At 55.5% G+C, this 19012-nt stretch overlaps 1 protein-coding gene across 1 annotated transcript; it reads right to left on the bottom strand.

Annotated features, from left to right (window-relative positions):
* Positions 1–9416: 9416 nt before the first annotated feature.
* IER5L (immediate early response 5 like) lies at positions 9417–11117 on the bottom strand. Its single transcript, XM_057719860.1, has one exon. The coding sequence runs from the start codon at positions 10836–10838 to the stop codon at positions 9594–9596; it is 1245 nt and encodes a 414-aa protein (XP_057575843.1). The 5' UTR covers positions 10839–11117; the 3' UTR covers positions 9417–9593.
* Positions 11118–19012: the final 7895 nt, after the last annotated feature.

Genomic DNA, 19012 nt, shown 5'->3' with positions numbered 1-19012 from the left:
CCAAGGAGAGACAGGAAATGCCAACAGACAGCGAGTGAGCCCCAGTGACATCTTGTGAGCCTCTGGATCCGGCTGTGCCTGGATCTAAAACACTACGGACTTCCCAGTCCTTGAGCCAGTTAAGCTCTTCTTTGCTTAAGCCAGCTTTGGTTGAGTTTCTGAGGCCTGAATAATGTGGGACCTGCCGAGGTGAGGGTCCAGGCCTGGGAATCTGGACACCTGGATTCTTTTCTTGGCTTATAGAGTTTTGGAACTGTCCATCCATCCAAAACATCTGTGGGTCACTCAGAGGTCTGACTGCCTTCTCCCCACATGGACCCATTCTGTTCTCGGCCAGGTCCTTTATCTGTGTTAGACCTCCTGTTCTTTGTCCCAACAAAGGGAAGCTTTATTCCTCAGCCTTCCAGGGTTCCTCAGGCTGATTGATGTGGGCGTCAAAGGAGACCCTCTCATTCCACCCTGGGGTGGGGGATGTATGTGTGTGTGTGGCCTGGAGGGTGGTTGGGAGCCAGGGAAGGAAAGTGAGGGAGGTGTGTGGGAATGTTGAACAAACAGCAGAAAATGACTGGGTTTGGGGGCAGAGTAGGGGGGAGGAGTTAGAGACCTGGGGGTGGGGGTGGGGAAGGGGCTGATTGGGGGAGGCCAGGCAAATCATCTCTCACCCACGGTTTCCCCTATAACCCACTCCCTGGACCGGACAAGCAGTCCATTCATTTATGCATGCATCCATCCCTTCCTTCACTCCATCACCAAGCCTGCGTCCTGAATGAAATGGTTAAACATGCACTGAGGCATAGCCAGGCCCTGAAGATACCCAGACACCTTGCTGGAGATTAACCTTTGTGAAAACACGAGCGCCAACTTATGGAAAGACACACAAAAATCCAACAGAGTTTACAAGGCACTTCCTCCGCTCTCCTTCCCCAGCCCTAGAGTGAAAAGATCTTGATTGGGTCCCTCTGAAGAAAGGCACATCTTCTTACTTCTTAGGTCATCAATTTTGTTCAACAGCAGAGAGTCAGTAGAAAAACTGTCCTGCGTTTTGCAGGGAAAATGTATTATCTAAGCAGAGCTGACCGGTGATGATATTGCAGCTTTTGTTTGTTGGACATCTCCTGTGCGCCAGGCGCGGTGCTCTAGAAGCCTCCCTGCATAGGCAGGTATTTGCAAGCATCCTCATTGAGCGGACAAGGGTTTGGAGACTTGGAAAGGAGAAGTGAATAGCCTAGCGTCACCTAGAAAAAGCAAAAGAGCCCAGTTTGTAATCAGGTCTGTGTGGCTCTGGAGTTTGGAAGGAAAGATAAGCCCCGGCTTTGGACAGGCTCCCTGGCGGGGAGGTGGCCCCCGGAAGCCCTCCAGTGCTCGGCCTCTGCGTGCTGGTCCACACGCACTCACCTGATATTAACAACTTCCAGGGAGGGGGTGTTGCACAAGGAACCTGTGTATAGCCCTAGGACAACCCTCCTACTCTCTCTCTTCACTGAGGGTCCCTTGGATGGGTGTGTCCATAGGGCTTAGTCCATTGGAAAGAGGGACAAAGCTTGGACTGGCCTGGAACCTCAGCTAAAACTGGTTGGGGCAGCTGCTCCAGGCGGTTGTTATATTGGTTTATTCCCTCCCTCTCCCCCTCCCCCAAGCCCCCCTCCCCCAGTTGACCTGGGGAAAGGAAGTTCCTATAACACCAGTAATCACTACCATTTTTTAAAATGTTTTCTTTTCTTTTATTTATTTATTTTTTATTTATTGGCTGCATTGGGTCTTTGTTGCTGCACCTGGGCTTTCTGTAGTTGTGGAGAGCGAGGGCTACTCTTCATTGCAGTGTGCAGGCTTCTTATTGCGGTGGCTTCTCTTGTTGTGGAACACGGGCTCTAGGAGCATGGGCTTCAGTAGTTGCGGCACATGGGCTCAATAGTTGTGGCTCATGGGCTTAGGTGCTCTGCGGCATGTAGAATATTCCCGGACCAGGGCTCAAACCCGTGTCCCCTGCCTTGGCAGGCAGATTCTTAACCATTGTGCCACCAGGGAAGCCCCACTACCATGTCTTGAGTGCTTGCTGTGTGCCTGGCACTTTGTGAAGTCCCTTCATGGGTGATAACTGAATCCTCCCGTCACTTTCCCCATCGCCTTCTGCCTCTTGGGAGCCTTCTTTCAGTTCCAACACGCTAGTGAGTTCCTGTGTTTAGTCTTTGCACTTGCTGTTCCTTCTGCCTGAAACACTCTTCCACCATTGTTTGTCCAGCTAGTATGGTAGAAATTTCTAGGGCTCACCCATCTGTGCTTTGCCTCCCCTTCCCAGGCCTCCGGGGGCACTGCCCCGCCCAGGCCCCTTGCAGTTAGGCGGAGTCATGGGACTAATTCTGGACAATTGGCGGTGAGTGTAAGCCAGGAGACTGCCTTCCCTTGCAGAATAACCCAGCTCCTGAATTGCCAAGACTCTGCATGGGGGAAAGCACCTGGGAGAGTTGTCTGATTTAGTTGGAATTTGCATGGTCAAGAAACTAATCTTTGTTTGTTAAACTGCTGAGATGTGGGGATTAATTTGTTACTATAGCAGAGCTTATCCTATACTGACTAATACAGGTGACCTATTTAGATCTCAGCTTATATATTGCCTTCTCTGAAGAACAAATTTAAAGTGGTGCCACCAGCTCCTCACCAGTCTGCTCTAGCCCTGTTTTACGTTCCCACGACACTTATCTCACTGTTCAGCGGTTCACTTGCTTATTGTCTGTCTCTCCACTAGAACGTAAGCTCCATAAGGGCAGGGCCTTCGTCCGTCTTGTTCGTGCTGTGTCTTTGGTGCCTAGCACAGTACCTGGCATATATAGGTACTCACTATATATCTGAATGAATGGATAAATGAATGCATTTGTTGAATGAGTCAGTGTGACATAGGCAGATGACCATGCTCGCAGGCAGATGTGAGTCTGATATTGCCAACTGCAGTTTCCTTATTGTGATTAGACACAAGCCTCAGATCATCAGAAGGCTGGAAGCAATGGTTCCTTTTCCTACTTTTGGAGCTGGGTTAGGACCTTACTTCTCTCCTCCCACTCTTTCTCTTCAGATGGGGGAATGTGGGCCTCTAGGAAAGCAACTCATCCCAGGTCCCAAGGGTCTCCTGACTCCTGGTCCAGAGCCCTTTCTGCTGAGCTTTGCCACTTGTCTTTAGTTTCAGCTGAAATTGCTGAAGACATTTCCCAAGCACATTTGCCTCTTACGACCCACCTGGCCAGGTAATCTAGCAACTCTGAGCAAACATTCTGTGATGATTGATGGGAAGGACTGGGTGGAGCTGGGACAGGGGTCAGAGATGAGAACAAGCAAAGCTCCCTCCAGGATGCACCCTCAGTGTTTGTCCTTTTGTCTCACAGTCTCTTAACAGAGACAGAGTGCAGGATGCTGAATGCTAGTGACCCAAGGCTTTTTGGTTGAGCGTTCTGTTCTGAGGGGTTAAGCCTGCCGCAGAAAGGCTGAATATTGCTACTCCCTGCTCTGTAGCACATTGTACATCAATGATAGCACCTGTCACATCAGTGTTAGTTTTTTCTTCTAAATATAAAAGTGATACCTGCTCATTGTAGAAAATTTGGAAAACATAGAAATGTACATATGATAAAGCAAAGGTCGTCTATATTCCCTCCACCTTTCAACTGTTTCAATGTTTTCCAGCTTCTATTCCATCTGTTTTATCTGCACATATGAATTGATAATGTTACCTGTACCCCAGATGTCCCGACGCCCTGCCAGCTGCGGGTGTACAGGCAGGCATGTTAATTTCAGCGTGTCCCTCTCCATCCTGCTGGCCAGCACCCTGGCCTCCCCCAAAGCCTTTTCAGTTGGGTCTGGGAGTGCCTGGGAGAGCCACATATGAGCTCCAGCCAAGTTCTTCCACTTTGGCCTCCTTGTGGGTACCCACTGCCCTAGTCCCCCAAGAGTGGCTCCTGTCGCTGTTCCTGCCCTGGGACCTGCAGCCTCCCCTCCCCTGGTGATTCCTGAGCGGCCACCCTGGGAGGCATCAGATGGTCCTGGAGCCTAATTATCCTGGTGAGGAGCAAGGGAATGTTCCTTTTCCAGGGCTGTGTTGGCTGCACTTAATCCCCCAGGCCCTGAAGCAACCATGCCTATGTCCTGGGTCTCTCCAGGTCCCACGTGAAGACGCCTCCTTTGGCTTGGCTTGCAGCCCCTCTCTCTGGAGGACATCTTTGGTCTGCCACCCGTAACACTTTTCTTTTTCTAAAAATGAATTTACTTATTTTTAGGCTGCGTTGGGTCTTCGTTGCTGTGGGCAGGCTTTCTCTAGTTGTGGCGAGTGGGGGCTACTCTTTGCTGCAGTGCACAGGCTTCTCAGTGTGGTGGCTTCTCTTGTTGCAGAGAACAGGCTCTAGGCACGCGGGCTTCAGTAGTTGTGGTATGTGGACTCAGTAGTTGTGGCTCACAGGCTTTAGAGCACAGGCTCAGTAGTTGTGGCACACAGGCTAGTTGCTCCACAGCACGTGGGATCTTCCTGGACCAGGGATTGAATTCATGTCCCCTGCATTGGCAGGTGGATTCTTAACCACTGTGCCACCAGGAAAGTCCCTGTACCACCCTTTTCTGAGAAGAGAGCCCCTTCTCTGCCCAAGAGGTTCCAGTGGGGGTTACCAACCCCCCTCCAACCCTGGCTGCAGGTTTGGGACAGGACAGGGTCCTTCTGTGAGATCTTCTGAGCTGAAAACAAGAGAAGAGGACAGTCCTTCCTGGGTGGGAAAGCTGTGGGATGGGAATCCAGGAGCTGCCTCCTACAGCTGCTGTGAGAAGTGGGCCTGCAGTAGGAGAGCAGCACTCTCTGCAAAGAAGAAAGTCACAGGAGGCAGAGAGAGCCTCTGGAGATTTGTCCCTGGATCCAACTGTACCTGAAGCCAGCCGCACCATGCCCGCTCTACAGTGTAGTGCCATGAACCAAGAAGTCCCACCTTTGGCCCAAGATGGTTCCAGTCAAGTCACTGTTCCCTACCATAAGGGTCCTGACAAACACCAGGAAGACATCAGTCCCTGCCCTGAGTGGGGTGGGATACAGACACCACTGTCCTGTGTGTCTCTCCATCCCTCCACCCTGCTAGTTCAGGTTCAGTTGGAACTTACCAATGTTGCTGTTTAGACAACATCAGGGTCATTTGACAGCTTGCATTGTAATATGTTATAAATTCTTCTCCACGAGACTGTGAACTGCAACAGCAAGACTGGCCACTTCTTGGTCACGTGACTTTGGACACGCTTTCTCATTTCTAAAACAAGGATGCTCATAGTATCTATATCTCCGAGAGAAGCTGGGAAAATTGAGTGAGTGAGTACCTACAGAGGGATTTGCTATCCTTTTACTTGCTGTTCTTTTTTATGCAGTACTCAGCTCAGTGCTTTGCACTGGCCAGGCACTAAGTGGGCACCCTGCAAATGTGTGTCCCATGTGTGGATATGCAGAAAGACATGCCCTGCACTAGAGCGACACCCACGGAGACACACACACACACACACACACACACACACACACACATGATAGAAGCACTCAGATCTCAGTGACCCTCCTGGGAGCCCAGGGCATCCCCAGACCCTGGCTTCTCTGGAGGGCAGCCTGCAGCTCTCCCAGGCTCTCCCCCGTCATCCCAGCAGCTCCACGTTGCTGGGAGTGCAGCCTGGAGCCTGGCTCACCCCTGTACCACGTATCAAGCGCAGCAGAACCTGCAGTGTTCTAGGAGCTGGATGAAGTGTGTGTGTGTGTGCGCGGACGTGCATGTGCTCGTTAACCTGGGGGGACCAGGGGCTTCCTAGAGCTCTCACTTCCAGAACTGCTGTTCTCTGAAATCTCCACCTCCTCACTCCCTAAGTCCCCCAGTCTTTTCCAATCTCCCTACCTCCTCAAGTAGCCCCCATCCCAAGTCCTGCCTAGGGGCTCCTGTGGCATTTGGCTTGGTGTTTTTCCTGGAAAGAGCAGGGCTTATCTGTGCACCTGGGCTTACCTGCCCCCTTTCCCAAGACTCTCAAGGCCCACATCCACCTGCCATCCCCCAGCCTTTCAGTTGTGCTCTGCTGGGGAGTATTATTAGTCTCTCAGGATGCTCTGGGAGGGCAGGCTGAGCCCTGCCCCACCTCCAGGGGAGGGGGCGTGGCCTTGAGTGGAGTGAGGATGCTCCTTAGTGCCTCTTGTGTTGAGGACAGTGCCTTAGACCAGGTGCGGCCTTCAATGTGGTGTGTACTGTACCATCAGGACTGGTCATGTTACGATTTTGTGTGGAATGTCTTAGTGTGAGAGGTAGATGGCCAGGGGGTTGTGTTTTGGGTCGCTGAACATTGTGCTCAGGGCATTAACCCTTTGTGTGGCTGTTCAAGGTCCCTGGGCCCTGAAAAGATAATTGGGTGGAAGGGCACCTCTCTTTTGGATGCTCCCAGAGCCCTCCATTCCCCTCCCACGTTTCACTAGATCCCAATGTGCCTGAACTCTCTTGGCACAGCTGAAGCTCTGAAAACCTGGCAGAGAGGAGGAGAACCCCGGCCCCGGGTCCTGTTGAGTTCAGAGGTCTTATTTCGCAGGCCACCACCCACACCCCTTTGCCGCAGGGACAGGCGGGAATTCCCAAGCCCCTTGGCCTGTGCGTTCCCGTTCCCGTGCCCAGGCCCGCCCTCCCAACAAAGGCGGCCGACCACGTGCCCCCTCCTCGACGCGGGCCTGGAGTGGGGACGCACGCAGCCCCCGGTTCCCGCTCCAGGCCGGTCTGGATCGCAACGCTGCGCTGAGGTGGGCGCCGAGCAGCCGCCAGCAGCCGGGTCGCCCCCGGCTGTGCCTCGCCCACTCCCAGCCGCAGCCGCTGCAGCGCCCCGGGAGCGGCGCTAGGGGGAGCTCTGGCAACTGGCTTAGTGGGTTGAATCAAAACCGCGCAGCAAACAGCTATTCCTTGGACTTATTGGGGGGGGGGGGGGGGATGGGGAGGAGGGCGACACACCGTTCCCCCTCCTCAGAAGCTCCAGACTCTTCCCGTGGGAGGCCGAGAAAACAGCCCTGGGGGGGGTGAAGGTGCCTTTCCTCCCCGTAACTCACGCCTCCATAACCTCCCTCCTCCTCCACCCCCATCGCGGGCTCTTCCCGCCGTCGCCCCCCGCCCCCCGGCTCTGGAGTGTCCCCGAGAACTTCGCCTTGCGCGACACAGGGACCCAGAGCCCAGCGGGCTCCCGGGACTGGCTTGCGTCCGCCCCTCGGAGACTGGGGTGGGGACCTCTCGGCGGCAGCCCTTCCTCTCGCTGCGGGAGGCGTGAAGGCTGGGGTGGAGGACGTGAGTCGTCCTGCGGGGTGGCTTGTGCAGCAAAGGAGAGCGCAGGGGCGAGAAAGCGAGCGGGAGAGCACCGGGGAGACAGCCAGGGACAGAGAGAGAGAGAGAGCGAGAGCGAGAAAGAGAGAGACGATCAAATAGCAAGCTGCCACTTTGCTTTTTCGTTTCTTTCTCCCCCCCCCCCCCAGTCTTTTTTCCTATCCCCTCTTAAGCTGGAACCAACCCGCGCGCCCCCGGGCCCGAGGCGCGGCTCCAGATGTGAATTAGGTTCCAGTGGGGAGGACGCGAGCTTCCTCGGGGCCTTGGCACATTCTCCCACTCTGAGGTCATTCCGTAGGTGGTCAGAGGGGAGAGTGCGCCTGGAGCCTTCCTGCCTCCATCCACTGGGGAGGGAAGAGAGGCGGGCGGGAGGGAGGGGAGAGGGAGATGGGAGGGGCGCGAGGAGGGAGGGAGACGCCGCCAGCACACCACCAAGTGGCACCGAGCAGTGATAACAAACTCAACTTAAAAAAAAAAAAAAAAAAGGAAAAGGAAAAAACTTCCCCAAGTTGCAGCCCAAGATGTGCGGACGTGCGGGCGGAGGCGCAGGGCGGGGAGTGTGGGTGGCCCAGAAGCCCCCCGGCGTCCCCCGGCTGCTCTCTCCAGCCGAAGAGAGCTCAGACTTGAGGCCGACCAGGCCCTGCGCCCCTGGTTGGGCAGGAAATGTGCTGGAGGCTCGCTCGGCTTCCTGCTGGAGACTCTGGGGGCGGCCGGTTCCCTTGGGGGACAGGCCCCTCTGGGGAGGGGGGCCCGGGAAGCCCGCAGCACCGGCTTCTTCCCTAGCAACCAGCACCCTTCCCCCCCCAACCCCCCATCCCGCTCCCGCCCCCGGCCCTGCGGATGTGGGCAGATCTTGCCTTCCCAGGCCCTGGAGAGCTGGGGTTTGCAGAAGGGTAGGGGTCTCTCCTCACCTCCCTCTATCCTCCCGCCACCTCCAGGCCGACCTGAAAACAAGGCACCGCCATCCTCTATAATCGACTTTTTATTAAGATTATAAATTTAAACAAATAATCTGAACAGTTTTACCCGGTGAGATACAATTCAGTATGCACAAAAATACAGGGGAATGAGGGAGAAAGCCCAAGAAAGGAAGGGTTGGCAACTTGTTTTGGAGTCCACATGGTGCTGATGGCAAAGAACCAGAGGGGCTGCAGACGAACCCCACCTTTTTACAACAAAAGGCTTTAAATTAAAATCTATCGAGCTGAAGACACAGGATGGGGTTCTCACAGGCTCGAACAATGCTGGTTTCATGGAATGCAACCGAAGGCTGAACCAGGACAGTGCAACTCAGAAGCACACACAAACACCACATCTGACCAGGAACTTAGTGAAAAGTCTCCCACGCAGTCGGCGGTCCCGGCCCCTCCCTCCCTCGGGGCCGCGGGGGATCCAGGTGAAGGAATCGACTTCCTTTTTTGTTTGGTGAGGACCGCAGTGCTGGGCATGATGGGAAATGTAGTCGGCCGTGCCCGCCCCCCACCCCTTCCCCAAACAGTGTCCGAGAGTGTCGGGGTGTCCGGCGCCACCCCCGAGTCTGGAAGACGGGTGGAGGAGGGGAGGAGACCAGAGCCAGAGGGGCGGGGATAGGAGGGGTTCAAGACACCCGCCCCGGGAAGAAAAGAAAAAAAAAGTTGAAGTGTTTTCATTTCTGCCTTCTCATTTTGAGAACTTTGGAGGCCGCCCCCAGAGAGGAAATGTGACCCAAACGTCCCTTTCGGAGATAGAATTTGCCTTTGTTTTTGCTCAGGATTTCACAAGACCCATTCCTCACCCCACGGAGGGACTCCGAAGAACGGAGCGCCGGGCTTCCTTGGGTCTGACAACTGACTGGAAACGGCGTCCCGGGCCCCGCGCCCTCCTGCGCTGCGCCCTCGGCGCGCCCCGGCGGTCCGGGCGCCCTGCCTCGCCCCCAGCTGCCCGGCACCTCCTCCGGGCAGCAGCCCTTCCTCACGTGGCTGGCTCCTCGCTAAACACCACTGCAATCACTACAATAAAAAGAAAAAAAGAGTAGGAGAAACACAAAGCATACTTAAATAGGCGCTTTTTCTCTCTGCAAAAATAAAGTCCAAGATCTTAGATTTCTTTTTTTTTATTTTACAATTTATAAAACATCAGCCATCTCCCTCTGCTCGCCCCCAGCGCAGCCCCGAGTGGCCGGGCGCCCGTTCGTTCCCTCTTCTCGCCCCTTGGCCGAGTCTTTGTCTGGCCCCAGCCCCGCGGGGCCCCGGGGCCCCGTGCCCTCGGGGGTCCCTAGAAGGCGACAATGGCTCGAGTCCAGGCGCCGAGGCTGGCGAGCGCCTGCTTGGCGCACAGCTGCCCGTTGAGCGGCGGCGGCTGCTCGGAGGAGTCCGGCTGTCGGCTCACCAGCCCGGAGAAGCCCGAGCCAAAGATGGAGATCAAGTTTGAGATGTTGGACGCGTCCGGGGACGCGTCCGGGCAGAAGTCCTCGAAGCGGGCGCGCTTGCAGGGGGCGAACGGGACGCCCCCGGGGGGCTCGGCCCCCAGGTCGCCCGCGTCCTCGTCGTCGTCGTCCTCCTCCTCTTGGCCAGGGTAATACTTGCGCTTGCAGCCGGCGGCCGACGCCAGGCCGGGTCCCGGGGCGCCCTGGCCACAGCAGGGGCAGTGGGCGGAGGCGCAGCAGTCCTGGTGCAAGTAGCCGTTCTCCACCGTGGTCACCACGTGAGTGTCCAGGTCCAGCACGGTGGTCTGGCTGCTGCAGTGCACGCCGAAGTCCGAGGGGGCCGGGTACGCGCCCCGGTAGAAGCCGGAGGAGGAGGCGGGGGCCGGGGAGGCGGGCAGGGAGGCGGCGGTAGCCGCCTGAGGGGCGGCCCCTGGGGGCGCGGAGGGCGCGGAGCAGGCGGTCGAGGCGCGAGGGTCCCGCGGGCAGAGCGCGGCGGGCGCGGGCGGCGGCAGCGGCGCAGGACCCGGCTGCAGCGGCTCCAAGGGCTGCCCGCGGTGGGGCGCGCCGTGAGGCGGCTGAAGCGCGGCGCACCCGGGCAGCTCCGAGAGCGCCCCCGCGCCGCCCGCGGGCGCCCCGGCCGCCGCCGCCGCCGCCGCCGCGCAGCCCCTGGGCGCCGGGTGCTGGTGCTGGTGCAGCTGCTGTTGGAGGTGCAGCTGGTGGAGCTGGTGGAGCTGGTGCAGCTGGTGCCGGGCGACCGGTTCGCGCGCCTCCGCGTCCCCGCCGCCGCCAAGTTGGAGCGGGCCGAAGTCGGCCGCGCTGGCCGGCATGCCCGGCGCCGCGTATGCGAGGTGCTGGTGCTGGTGGTGGGGCGGCTGCTGCTGCTGCTGCGGCTGCTGCTGCTGCTGCTGCTGCTGCTGCTGGCGCCGGTAGAGCTCGGCGTAGCGCTCGCTCAGGTAGAGCTGGCGCGCGTTGCGGAGCACGTAGGACACCAGGAGGTTCTTGTGCAGCTTGATGCCGCCGCGCTGGGTCCGGGAGCTGTGGATCTTGCGCAGGGAGATGCTGATCAGGCTCTGGGCGTCCAGGGCGCACTCCATGCTCCCGCGGAGACGGCGGCGGCGAAGCAGCCGCGGCCGCTGCTGCTGCTAATGCTGCTGCTGTTTCGGCCTCCAGCCGGCCTCCGGGACGCGCTGGGCAGGGGACACGGAGCCCGGGTCAGCGGGTCGGCTGCGCTCCGAGAGGAGCCGCCACCATGCGCTGCGCGCCACCCGCGGGCTCGTGCTCCCCAGACGGCGCCAAAGCAATGAGCCTCGGCCAGCCCCGGCCCCAGCTATTTAGCCGGGCGTCCGGGCCCCGCCCCACACCGGATGAGCCAATAAGAGTGCCCCAAACCTCCCGAGTGACAGACGCTGCCCGCCCCGGGGCCACTAGGCTGGCCAATCAGGCCAAGGCGGTTCCTTTGTGCTATTCAAATACCGAACGGACCCGGGGCCTCCAACGCAGCTGCTGCCTCGAATGTTCTCCTGGGGCCGCCGGGCCGCGCGGGACTCGGAGCCACTGAGGCCGCTGCCTGCGACGTGGGTCGCCTCGCAGCCGCCACGTTGGAGCCCGCGGCCGCCCTCGGCCTAGTTCCTGGGAGCCGGGGATCGGCTCACCTGCGTGCTGCTGCTCCGGCTCCTCCCCCTTCCGCACGGCTGGGCCTCACCTGCGGCAGGTGCGCGCGGCTCCCGCCCTCGGCCACGCGGCACCTTCTTTCTCACCTGCCGTCCCCGGGTGACCCGTGGGACCCAAGGCTTTTGCAAGAGACTAGTGGGGCCGCCGGCTTGACCTTTGAGGATCCTCGGGGAAAAGAGATTTCGAGCTAGCCTCAGCCGCCGAGAATGTTGGACCTGACTCCTTGACTTTTTGGCCGAGGGGCCTCAGGGAACACTCGGGGAAGGGCCGTCCTCTCCATTTGTCTGACGGGAGAAACCAAAACATAGTGAATTTCGGTCTCCTCTGATGGAGGAGGCTTGGAGGCGTGCCCCTTGCTAACAGCTGAGGTCTAAAGGCATTCTGAGAGCTGCCATCCAGGGTCCTAATCACCGGTTCTGTAACATTTCCTTTCCTTCTTAACTAATAATAATGACAGTAGGGACTATTATTATGTGCCTAGGATGGGGCAGGCCCCTCCAGAAACGCCCTGACTCCCTCCCTGTGACTGCACCCAGAGCAGGGACTGGAGTCTCAGAGGAGTGGAGTACCTAATGGGCCGTCAGCTCCTAAGGGGCAGAGCTCGGGTTTGTGGCAGGACTGAGCTCCAGATGGGAGGCAAATACCAAGGGCAGAGGAGCTCGCCAATTTAGCTTTTGTTGACACTGTTTTCCTTCTTGTCCTGAACCATTCACAGGCCACCTCGTTCCAGCTGGGGACTGAGACTTGGGGATGATCTCCAGAGGGCTCTCCATCTGGACTGGGAAGCCTGAAAGGGGTTACTGCTGCTCAGAGAGGAGTGGCCCACGGCCCCTGGGTGGGAGGGCCTCTTTGAAGTGGTTGGGAGCTTTGCCTGAGGAGGGGGTCCTCAAGTTGGCCCCTGAAGGAGGAAGAGGCTTTACAAAGAGCATGAGGGCTAGATGGGCCTTGCGGGAGGCTGGGGAGGGAGGAGGTCCCAGTAGCAAACTTCCTGCTGTTCCCCCCTCTCCTCGGGGTTTCTTCGGAGTCTCCTCTTTCGTCGGTCCTATTGTCCTCAGCACCTGCTTCATCCCTTGGCAGGAGTAAGGGGACTCAGCCAGCCCATCCTGTACTTTCTGGGTCTCCCCTCAGACTTAAGAATTCTCCAGGTTTGTTTCTCAAACAATTTTTCAGCATCTACTCAGTGCCAGGTATCAAGGGTAAAAACAGATTTAGGGAGCCAGCACCCCATTTTTCAGACGAAACTTGGGGCACTGACAGCGGAAGGGACTTGCCCGAGGCCCCACAGCTCCAGATCCAGTGCTCTGGCCTTTCCATGCCATCTGTGAACAATCTCTAACTGCTCTGAGCCCCTGTGATCAGAAGCACCTCTTCTGCCCCCGCCTAGAGGAGCCAGGATTGATGTTTTAGGGGAACTGTGAGGAGCAGCCCCTTACTTCCATTCTATTGGTCGTCTGGTGATAGGGACACACAGGAGTGGAACTTGTTTATGTATATAGTACCTGTAAGAATAAAAACATACTGCTCCTTACTTCCCCAGGGCCTGTCTTAAAGACACACAAAGGCTTCGTTCATTTATTTTTCAAGTTCACCTGTGAGATATCATTAGCATGTGGAGGGTAGCAGTAGGTCCGATCTGGTTCTACCGACAAGTCTGAGACCCACAGCCTCTGGCACTTTGCAAGATTCCAAGAATGTATTATTAATGCTGATTTTGGACCTTCATTCTGTCCTTGCCGAGAATTTATTGGGGGAAACTAAGACTTTGAGCATATGTGTCTGGCTCAAGGTCACTCAGCCAAGAAGGGGTGAAGGCAGGATTTGAACCCAGGTTTGTTTTCAGGACTGGAACTTGCTTTAAGTTTCTTTGAAATCAGACGCTTGCTTCTGCTGTGGGTGGATCTGAGTCCAGTGCTCAGGGCTGAGCTCGCGGCAAACGTAACCTTGACCTGATGAACACCCCACCACTTTCCCGCCAAGTGCTCTGAGACCAGAGCCTGCAGAATCCATGAAGAAGCGGATCCCTCTCCCAGCTCACCTCATCACTGACAGCCATTCTCAGAGCTGCACCCCCTACTCTGGGGGTCCAGATGGGACACCAGGCTAGGGATGGAAATGGATTCCCTAGCCACAGGTTGGGGGCAGGGGAGCCAGCCTCCCACTCAGCCTCTGCCTTGAGCTCTGCTAAGGCTCTTCCACTCCCTGGGGCCAGCTGAGAAGTGGTCAGCCCCATCTGTGAGACCCTATTCTTTGGGCCCTCCTATCTGGGGCCCACGTTCACTTGGTCTCGCCTCCTTCTCAAGAATCACGAGGTAGGCTAGTGGGGAGGGCTAAGCAGTTGTCTAGCTTAATAAAAACCCTTGATCTTTTTTGGGGTGGCCTGGAGAGGGGAGTTGCTGCAGCTGTTGTAAGAAAACACTTGCTGAAGGAGGCGATGGAACAGCTGAGCTATTTGGTGCCCTTGGGAGCCATGAGGATTGGGGGGCACACAGTAGGAATTCACAAATGTTTACAGAATGGGTGGGTCGCACACAAGGCTTCTGTTCAGATGTTCAATGGCTCAGGTCAGGGTACTACAGACCATCTGGGGCATCGAGTGTGTGTGTGTGTGAGTGTGAGAGTATCCACATGCAGACATGTGCAGGTCTGAGTGAGACCAGGCTTCTTGGGATGAAGGGCTGGCCTTATTGGTCTGGGCACCTGAGAAAGGTGGGGGCGCTCACCTTTCCCCAGGAAGCTGGGAGATTACATCTGGCCCTGAGTCACTGCTCCCTGGAGGAAGTTAATTAATGCCTAAATATTTACCGAGTGTCTGCTGGGACAGTGTGGAGCAGGGCACAGAACCTATTGGACCTGGGCTCCTGTGAACCCCCAGGTGGTGTCAGCTCCTACTGGAGCCGTGAGCACCTTGAAATGGCACATATGCCTGTGGGCACCTTTTGGTCACCCAGCAAAAGTGGGAGACATGCCAGCAGTTTTCCTGGTCAGCTTTGGGACTTGCTTGGTGAGCACCCAGGGATTGATTTGAGGAAGAGGATGCAGAGGTAAAAAGGTTAATTGAGGGTTTTGTGTTGGGAGGAGGGGGAAGGGGGAGAGAGATTTGGAATTGACGTATTCATTCCTTTGTTCATTTGCCCAAGAGGTATTTTCAGAACCCTACACTGGAATTCCTGCAAATGGGTCCGGGAACAAGACGTGATCCTGCCCTCAGGAGGCCACGATTCAGAGGGAAGTAGACAAGATAAACAGACCAGATGACACAGAGCGATAAGTCTGTGATAGGAAGGACACGGCTGGGGGAGGGCAGGGGAGGGACCCCAAAGCTGGTCCAGAGAAGTCTTCCTGCAGGAAGCTGAGACTGGGAGGCCAAGGAGGGGGAGGGACCTTTCAGCAGCGAGAACAGCTTGAGGCCCAGCACAGGGTCTGGTATGCAGTAGGCACTCAATAAATATTTGTGAAATAAATCAATCAATAAATGTAAATATACAGAAGACACTTAGAATTGGAAGGCCCTAGGCATAGGGATGCCCCCATCCCGAATTTCAGATGGGTAAACTGAGGTCCAGAGAGGAGGAAGGATGCGCTGAGGGTGTTGCCTGGAGCTGGGACTGGAACCCAGACGTCTCATCTCCCAGTCCAGCCTCTGGCTGGCCCAGTTTACTGTCTCCATGGCTTGAGTGGGGGTTACTCCATAGGGACTGAGATTTGGGACTGTGGGCAGTGGCAGACAAGGCGTGGGGCACGGCTGACCGCAGGGGTCACTGCTGAGTCCTCTCTGAGGCTGCAGAGCCAGTGGTGCTTGGACGTGGGAGCCCCATGGTGCACCCCAAGAAGGCTGTTCTGTGGCTGATGGGCACTGGGGAGCTTGGCTGGGGTCCCGAAGCTGGGGAACCCTGCCTCCTGCCCTGAAGGACCAGCATCCTGTCACTGTCCCAGGCACAGGTTAATGACCCGTCTGTGTTTGTCCAGGATGGTCCTGGGCAATAGGCTCTGTGTCCAGGAAGACATCATGGCTCCTGGCTTCGAGGTCCTTAAGTGTAATGTGGAAGGTTGACGGCAGCTTGGCTTTTTGGAGCTCTTGCTCTGTGACAGCCACTGGGCCAAGCTCTTCCCATGCTGGTCTCCTTGAAACCCCAAACCAACCTTTGAGGCAGATTTGGTTATCATCTCCATTTTATGGATGAAGCAGCTGAGGCACAGAGAGCTCGGGTGACTTGCCTGGGGTCACACAGCAAGGAAGGAGAAGTGACTCCGATTCCAGGGCTCTGGGGAACTGGGGCACCATGAGCAGCAGTGGAGGAATGGAGACCGCCCACTGCTACTTTTGGATTCATTGGCCTTGTGAACGAATTTTGTACTTATAGATGGAATGTGCATATAGGGTGGATGTGATCTCTCACCTGGGGTCCCTGCCCAAGCACCTGGCACAGGCTGGGTGCCTATTTGTTCTTCCACTCACTTATTCATTCATTTATTCGCTCACCGAGGAACCATGGACTGAATACTGGCCAACGGCAAGCGCTGTGCTAAGAACACCAGGCAGCTCTCCCTGCCCAGAGCAGGGCAGAGGATCCTTTTACTCTCCTAGGCCAACTCCGATCGATTTGTAGTGTCTGCCTGGAACCCTGGGTTGGAAGGGATTTGGCGTGTGCCCCAGTTGATTAGTGATGTCTGCCAAGGGCTCAGCTGGGAGCCTTTATGGCAAACCTGCTGGGTAGCTGCCCCTGGGATGAGGATGGAGTGTCTGTTCAGCGCTTTGGACATCTGGGCTGGTTGAGCAGACAGAGTGGGTCTGGAGGTCAGGAGAAACGGGTTCTAGCCCCAGATGGGCCTGTTATCCTCAGGGAATGCGCAGCACCTCTCTTGGACCTCAGTTTCCTCATTTGTCACCTTCCTCCAGGAGGTACTGTGAGCATCAAATGATAGGGAAATGCTTTGAGGAATTGAGGGGATTAGTACTGAAATGAAATGGGAACCCCCCCCCACCCTCCCTCTCTTCTTTCTCAAAATCCTGCCAGAAGTGGAGCAGGCTGGGCAGGCCAGAGTTAATCCTGGGCCGGCCCTGGGGGTGTGTGCGTGTGCGTGTGCGTGTGTGTGTGTGTGTGTGTGTGTGTGTGTGTATGGGTGGGTGGGGGGCAGCTCAGCGGTTTCTGGCTCAGAGTTGTTTTTATAACGCACTTAGTAGAGACCTTTGTCCCCTCACCGGCCTCAGCTGGGAGTTTCTAAGGAGTGAGAAGCTCCTTGGATCTTAGGAACTGACTCTGAGAATTTTTTTTTTCATTTGTGGTGGGAGCTAGTGTATGTGCCACCTGCCTCTTCTACCTCCCTACTCAGTGAATAAAACTATAGATCATTGTGCCAGACACAGAACTATGTTTAACATGGATTTTTTCATTAATCCTCAAAACAATCTAACGAGGTGGGTAGCACAATAATCCCCATTTCACAGTTGAGGAAACTGAGGCCCAGAGAACTGAAGTTCTGGGGCCACACATCTCCTGGCTGCTGCTGGTCTATGGGTACCAGACTCTGATCTGAGCTAGAGAAAGACTGTCTCATCCACTCTTGACCAGCTGTGCCTCATCTTTGCTCTTTTGTTCATGCATCCATTTACTCATATGTTCGCTTCCTCCTTCTGTTCTTTCACAAATATTAAGTGCCTACTGTGTGCCAGGTTCTGCATCAGCTCCTAGAATCAGGACAACCCCACTCTCAGGGACCTTACTTACATCTCAGCCCAGACGGGAAACAAACAAGAAATACATAAGCAGATAAATAAACAAGATTCCAATGGGGGCGATAAGAAAGTAAACAAGGCTTTGTGATGGGGACTTGTGGCTGGGGAGCGACCAGCCTCACAGACTCACTGGATAGAGGGTCCCAAGCTCCCAACCCTCCCCTGGGTTACCCTCCCCCCCAACCTCCACCCCCAGCCTTCCCCAGGCCCAAGTCCCTGCTTCGCTAGCCTGAGCTCTCCAGCAATCTGTTCTGAGCTCAGGCTGCACTCCTGTCCCTGCTGCTCTCCACAACTGGTGAATTTTTAATGTTGCTTATGTGGAACAAAGCAGAGTTTTTGTTTTTGTTTTGATAGCATTTCTCAAAAAACAAAAATCATTTCTGAAGTGTATGTGTGTGTTTGTGTGTGGAGAGTGAGAAAGAGACAGCCCAGTGAGTACCGATCATCTGTCCTCAATTCATCTCCTGAGATCCTTTTTATTAAAAAAAATTTTAAAACATGGGGCTAAATTGGATCTCAGCTCTGGACTTTGTGCTGGTGAAAGGGCACCTGGGAGGGCCCTTGACATCCATGTTCTAAACGAACCCACCCAGCCCCTTGGGGACCCAGGCTCCATCATTACCTTTATCATACAGATGAGGAAACCAAGGTGCAGAAACAAGAAGTATCTGTGCCAGTCCTCCTGCTAATGAGTGGTGGAGAGGGAGGCAGGAGTTACAGGGCTCCACACTGCCTGCCCCACCACATACACAGACACACACAGACACACACACACACACACAAGCTCAGGAATGAGTTACCTAAAGTCACAGCTCTGACCTCAGGAGGGTTGGAAATGAGGGAAGGAGCCCAGCCTGTGACCTCAAAGGAGCTGGGATTAATCCAACTGAGAGGGAGAAAGGGGAGAGAGACTTACCGGTTGTAGAGTAAACCCTAGTGGTTTGTGCTGGGGAGGTCAGAACCTTGCCCCAGAACTGACTCCAAGATGTAGCAAAGTGGGTCTCTGCCTTGTGCCCTTGGTGGTGGCTCCCAGTGCCCTCCTCTTAGCCTATTTATTGAGCACTTACTGTGTACTAGCCACCAAGTTCTTGACACAAATCATCTTGTTGAATCCTCATGATAGAACCTATGACTGAGGTACTTTTATTATCATGGCCACTTTACAGATGAGGAAGCTGAGGTTCAGAGAGGTGAACTGACTGGAATCTAGACTGGTTTGCCTCCAGAGCTGGCTCTTTTAGCCCTGACACCTGGGAAAGCAGGTGGAGGAAAAAGGAGGTGGCCTCCAGGACTCTTGAGAGCTGAGGCTGGTGAATGTCCTTGTGAATTTGTGAACATTTCAGGCTGCTCTGGTTCCTCTTTTCATCCTGATTTTGCTGGTTTGTAGTGCTCAGGGTTGGGAGGGTGGTTTGCCCCATCACTGATCCTCTAGGGACCACGATGTCCTCAGCCTAGAGCCTCACCTCCTCTTTGTGCTGCCTCCTCGTGGCAGGGTCTTTCCTCAGTGCCTGGTTTTCCTTCTTGGCAGTGAGGTTATCTTTAGTGCCATTCATTTCTTTAAAAAAAAAAAATTAATTCATTAATTAATTAATTTTGGCTGCACCGGGTCTTAGTTGTGGCATGCGGGATGTTTGGTTTCGGCATGTGGACTCTTAGTTGTGGCATGCATGCAGGATCTAGTTCCCCGACCAGGGTTTAAACCTGGGCCACCTGCATTGGGAGCGTGGAGTCTTACTCACTGGACCACTCCCATTCATTTCTCATTCATTAGAAAGTGGGCATGATTTTTTTTTTAATTTATTTATTATTTTTTTGGGGGTACACCAAGGTCAATCATCTGTTTTTATACACATATCCTGGAAA

The sequence above is a fragment of the Hippopotamus amphibius genome, chromosome 2 (genome assembly GCF_030028045.1).
Source record: "Hippopotamus amphibius kiboko isolate mHipAmp2 chromosome 2, mHipAmp2.hap2, whole genome shotgun sequence".
Lineage (NCBI taxonomy): Eukaryota > Metazoa > Chordata > Mammalia > Artiodactyla > Hippopotamidae > Hippopotamus > Hippopotamus amphibius.
This window is presented reverse-complemented; position numbering and strand designations above follow the sequence as displayed.